General features: G+C 37.9%; 1 protein-coding gene across 1 annotated transcript in view; it reads left to right on the top strand.

The window, feature by feature from the left end:
- The first annotated feature begins 203 nt into the window (after nt 1-203).
- The window catches only part of LOC131939543 (adipocyte plasma membrane-associated protein-like), a 14,294-nt gene continuing 8,607 nt past the window's right edge, over nt 204-5,890 (top strand). The window contains exons 1-6 of the mRNA XM_059297924.1: nt 204-338; nt 1,255-1,554; nt 1,946-2,048; nt 2,632-2,747; nt 5,018-5,110; nt 5,495-5,605. Coding sequence (XP_059153907.1) covers nt 1,500-1,554; nt 1,946-2,048; nt 2,632-2,747; nt 5,018-5,110; nt 5,495-5,605 — 478 coding nt within the window. The 5' untranslated portion in view covers nt 204-338; nt 1,255-1,499. The remainder of the gene's footprint in view (nt 339-1,254; nt 1,555-1,945; nt 2,049-2,631; nt 2,748-5,017; nt 5,111-5,494; nt 5,606-5,890) is intronic.

Genomic DNA, 5,890 nt, shown 5'->3' with positions numbered 1-5,890 from the left:
ACACAGATACACACAGGCATACACACCAGTCCAGAAACGACAGTGACTTAATTATGCTAATTACGCTTCATAAAATTTCTAACACTGGTTTAAATAAAAGATATATCATGACGAAGGAGGAGGAGGGGACGGGGGTTATAATCCAGTCCCCAGACTACCTGCATGAAGGCTTGATGGTTTAGCTGACAGACGGACCAGGCCGCCCGACACAGGTGAAGTGTTACCTGTCTTGTCTCCCCTGGTCAAGTCATCACTGCCAGCGGAAACTTTTTGACGGAGGCCAGAGATTTTTTGACGGAGGCCAGAGATTTTTTTGGACTTGATCAAACGTTGAAGTGGTAGGAAAACTCGCGAGAAATTCAGTGCGTGTGATATTATAAAGTCGCGGTGTTTAGTAACTTTTTGTTTAGTGTTATTGATTTGATATTATATTATATTGAGTTGATATTGATTTGATGCTATTTGTTGAGTTGATATTGGTGTGATATTATTTTATTGAGCTGATAGCGATTTGGTACAATTTATTGAGTTCGTAGCGATTTGGTATTATTATGTTGAGTTAATATTGACGTGATATTATTTTGTTTAGTTGATATTGGTGTGATATTATTTGATGAGTTGGTATTAGTGCGATATTATTTGTTGAAATGATATTGACGTGATATTATTTTGTTGAGTTGATATTGACGTGATATTACTATGTTGAGTTGATATTGACGTGATATTATTTTATTGAGCTGGTTTAATGCCACTGGTTTCTGAGTCTCTGTAGAAGATTTGACATTTTTCCTCCGTGTGAATTTTCTTACCACTTCTACATTACCTGCTGTGGCTGCTGAATCCCACCCGTAAATCACACACTTTGTTACTCTTTATTTATGTGTCAGTTGCTCCTACAAGGACAGAGTAGGATGTTTCAGTTTTTTTTATGTCCGTGTTTCTTTTTTTAATCTCGTAGACGGATAGTTTCTCCTCCCTGGTGTAGTGCCGTGTGCAAGGTGCGCCTGCACTAGACTGTCTAGAGCAATGTTCTTACAAAAACCCAGCGTCATCGCCTAGTGCAGTAAGGTTATGTCTGCTAGCTTCCTTGTGTCGTAGTTTAAAAAGGCCTGTTGTCTTTTTCCTTGATCATGTTCAGTGTAATAATAGACCCTTGCTATTTTCTAGTCGTACCTGTACAATTTTATTTCTAGATAAATGATGCACTTGTGATCAGTTTAGCATAGTTCAAAACATTTTTTTGTTTCTCTTCAGCAGTTAACGCTGAGCACCAGATAAATAGCAACAAGCAGGACGCAACAGGACCAACATAACAGAAAGAACAGACGAGGGAACAGAAGAGAGAAAACATTAGAGAGAGAACACAGATATCAGATATTTTCATCCTTTGTTCTAGTTGTATTTTACGCCAACACTGTCCTACTCTACAAAAGTTTGTTTCTAGCTGAGATTCAGAATTCAAAGTCAGGAATTCTGGAAACTGTAACACCTACGTCACCATGAGAGCCATTAGTGTTGTGTTGGTCCTTCTGGTGCAGGCTATCAGGGGTCAAGGTAAGATGGACATGTAAACTGGACCCCATCTTGGTCAGACATTCTGGTTTGAAAACATAAGAATATTTAACATTTTACAAAATGTCATTAAAGTTAAGTAGCAAGACTTGGGTTCATGCAGTGAACCAGTGTCTAGCTGGTTTTCAATCGGTGCACTTTCAAGCTAGTCGATAATTAGCAAGTCGAGTCAACTAACGCGCACATACACACGCAACGACAACCGACGCACTTACGTATAAGTATTTATACATAAATGTGTTTACATATATACATATACATGTATATATATATATATATATATATATATATATATATATATATATATATATATATATATATATATATATATATATATATATATATATATATATATATCTTTGTTCACACGTAGGTCAGGCAGTTGGAGGTGGGACCGAGCTAGGAAGTCTAGTGGGGGGCCTACTGGGTGGTGCCATATCAGCCCAGGGCCGGAGCATCAACGCCATCAGTTACACGTAAGCTCTACTGTCGTGTTGGTAGTGCTGGTCAGTGTTGGTCAGTGATGGTTGTGTTGGTCAGTGTTGGTCAGTGTTGGTTGTGTTGGTTGTGTTGGTTGTGTTGGTCAGTGTTGCCTAGATCATGTTGACTGACGGCTTTTGACGCTTAGACGCTGGCTCATATGATAGCGTACGCTTTTTAGCACACAAAAAATATCAGCATGAATGTATTGAAAGCAAAAACAGTAAAATAAAGCTCGTATTTTTAGAACTAAAGATCCACAGAACAGATGAAGTAGAGTTCATATGTTTCTTGATCTCAAAATATGAAGGGGATGGTGTGGTCAGCACTATACGCAGCCGCAGATTACTTGCTTTAACGTGAGTTGGGAACTCATAAAGGCTGAGCGAGATCCGAACTTGAGACCATGAGGCTAGTAGCCGAACGTTCTACCATTCAACCACTATATCCCTTAATTGCAGACAGTTTATATCAAAGTAATTTAATCTTTTAATCTGAGATTGAATTAATTGCTAATTGATTTATTAATGTTTCCGAATCTCTAGACATAAACTGTAAATACCTTCTTACCTCTCCCAGCCTCCCCTCCCCTCCAGCTCTGATGGGAACTTTAGCTCCGAACAACGATCTCATCAACGCCGAGAAGGTCCACTATGGTTTGGTCAACGGGCCTAGTTCGTTTGTCTTTTATCAAGGTAACATATGACCTAGTTCGTTTGTCTTTCATCAAGGTAACATATGACCTAGTTCGTTTGTGTTTCATCAAGGTAACATATGACCTAGTTCGTTTGTCTTTCATCAAGGTAACATGTAGGACCTAGTTCGTTTGTCTTTTATCAAGGTAACATATAGGGCCTAGTTCGTTTGTCTTTCATTAAGGTAACATGTGGGACCTAGTTCGTTTGTCTTTCATCAAGGTAACATGTAGGACCTAGTTCGTTTGTCTTTCATCAAGGTAACATTTAGGGCCTAGTTCGTTTGTCTTTCATCAAGGTAACATGTAGGACCTAGTTCGTTTGTCTTTCATCAAGGACACATGTATGACTTAGTTCGTTTGTCTTTCATCAAGTTAACATATGACCTAGTTCGTTTGTCTTTCATCAAGGTAGTGTATAGGATCTAGTTCGTTTGTCTTTCATCAAGGTAACATGTAGGACCTAGTTCGTTTGTCTTTCATCAAGGTAACATTTAGGGCCTAGTTCGTTTGTCTTTCATCAAGGTAACATTTAGGGCCTAGTTCGTTTGTCTTTCATCAAGGTAACATATAGGACATAGTTCGTTTGTCTTTCATCAAGGTAACATGTAGGACCTAGTTCGTTTGTATTTCATCAAGGTAACATTTAGGGCCTAGTTCGTTTGTCTTTCATCAAGGTAACATGTAGGACCTAGTTCGTTTGTCTTTCATCAAGGACACATGTAGGACTTAGTTCGTTTGTCTTTCATCAAGGTAACATATGACCTAGTTCGTTTGTCTTTCATCAAGGTAGTGTATAGGATCTAGTTCGTTTGTCTTTCATCAAGGTAACATGTAGGACCTAGTTCGTTTGTCTTTCATCAAGGTAACATTTAGGGCCTAGTTCGTTTGTCTTTCATCAAGGTAACATTTAGGGCCTAGTTCGTTTGTCTTTCATCAAGGTAACATGTAGGACCTAGTTCGTTTGTCTTTCATCAAGGACACATGTAGGACTTAGTTCGTTTGTCTCTCATCAAGGTAACATATAGGGCCTAGTTCGTTTGTCTTTCATCAAGGCAACATGTAGGACCTAGTTCGTTTGTCTTTCATCAAGGTAACATTTAGGGCCTAGTTCGTTTGTCTTTCATCAAGGTAGTGTATAGGGACAGGTATATGGGACCTAGATCCTTTGTCTTTCATCAAGGTAACATGTAGGACCTAGTTCGTTTGTCTTTCATCAAGGTAACATATGACCTAGTTCGTTTGTCTTTCATCAAGGTAACATGTAGGACCTAGTTCGTTTGTCTTTCATCAAGGTAACATATGACCTAGTTCGTTTGTCTTTCATCAAGGTAACATATGACCTAGTTCGTTTGTCTTTCATCAAGGTAACATGTAGGACCTAGTTCGTTTGTCTTTCATCAAGGTAACGTGTAGGACCTAGTTCGTTTGTCTTTCATCAAGGTAACATGTAGGACCTAGTTCGTTTGTCTTTCATCAAGGTAACATGTAGGACCTAGTTCGTTTGTCTTTCATCAAGGTAACATGTAGGACCTAGTTCGTTTGTCTTTCATCAAGGCAACATGTAGGACCTAGTTCGTTTGTCTTTCATCAAGGTAACATGTAGGGCATAGTTAATTTGTCTCATCAAGGTAACATATAGGGCCTAGTTCGTTTGTCTTTCATCAAGGTAACATATAGGCCAGGCATACAGGGCCTAGTCCGTTTGTCTTTCATCAAGGTAACATACAGGGCCTAGTTCGTTTGTCTTTCATCAAGGTAACATATAGGCCAGGCATACAGGGCCTAGTTCGTTTGTCTTTCATCAAGGTAACATATAGGCCAGGCATACAGGGCCTAGTCCGTTTGTCTTTCATCAAGGTAACATATAGGGCCTAGTTCGTTTGTCTTTCATCAAGGTAACATATAGGCCAGGCATACAGGGCCTAGTCCATTTGTCTTTCATCAAGGTAACATATAGGGACTAGTTCGTTTGTCTTTCATCAAGGTAACACGCCAATAAAAACTGCCTTGATTATTTATATGCGGTTAAGATTCTCTTTAAAAATATAACATTTTCTCAACAATAAACTTCACACTACATAGCATGGCTCATACATAGGCTTATAAGTTGTATCATTCAAACGACAAAAAATAACCTTTTTTATGCAATAAACTTCACACCACATAGCATGACTTATACACAGGCTTATAAATTGTACCATTCAAACTCTGTAACACTTGAGTGCCCACATTGAAACATTGAGTGCCCACATTAACTTTCTCACACAGGTGAGCTGTATGCTGGAACCAGAGACAACAAAATATACAACATGGCCAGGTGCAAACCGAAACTTATTGCTGATCTTAACTCACCGGACTGTGGTCAGTTTTCAGACGTCGTTTTTATTGTAATCTCAACTCTTGTGAATACACGGATAAGTGTGAATGAAATACAGATAGTTATTGTGATACTGGATAGATAGAGTTAAAACTTTTAATCAATTCACAAGAACAAACAATTTAAACAAATTACTTTAATTTCAATAAGTAAAAGTAAACTGACGTAAAAGTATATTCTGTTCTCGTATAGAAGTTTTTATTTATGAATAATGTATGTGAGTTGTTCGACCGAAAAGGATTTTAACACAAGATTTATCATTGATGATGGATCTAAATGTGTTAGAGAAAAGTCTTTAGCAATATAAGAAATAGAATTCTAAGAACTCGCAAGCCTTAAAATAAAACTCCCTGTGATTTTGTTCTCAGTTCAAACGGACACGTGTGGTCAGCTGACCAGTCTACGTCGTGATCCGACTACAGGTGACCTTATTGCACTGGATACGTATAGAGGTGTCTTCAGGATTAACATCACCACAGGTAAGATATGAACATAACCTATGTAAGGTTTCTTTAGGATTAACATCAGCACAGGTAAGATATAAATATCACTATAGGTAAGATAGTAACAAAACCATAGGTAAAGTTTTTAAAGGATTAACATCAGCACAGGTAAGATGTAAATATCACCACAAGTATGCACTTGTTTATTATTTTTACAAATGTACACACTTTTCGTGTAAGTTTATAATGTCAAATTGTACCAGTATTCGCAATATAATTTGGACAATAACCAACGATTCTTTCAAATAGACGAATAGGTTT

The sequence above is a fragment of the Physella acuta genome, unplaced genomic scaffold, assembly GCF_028476545.2.
Source record: "Physella acuta isolate Inbredline_101_S28 unplaced genomic scaffold, ASM2847654v3 ptg000019l, whole genome shotgun sequence".
Lineage (NCBI taxonomy): Eukaryota > Metazoa > Mollusca > Gastropoda > Physidae > Physella > Physella acuta.
The sequence above is the reverse complement of the archived record's forward strand: the minus strand, read 5'-3'. Positions and strand labels throughout refer to the sequence as shown.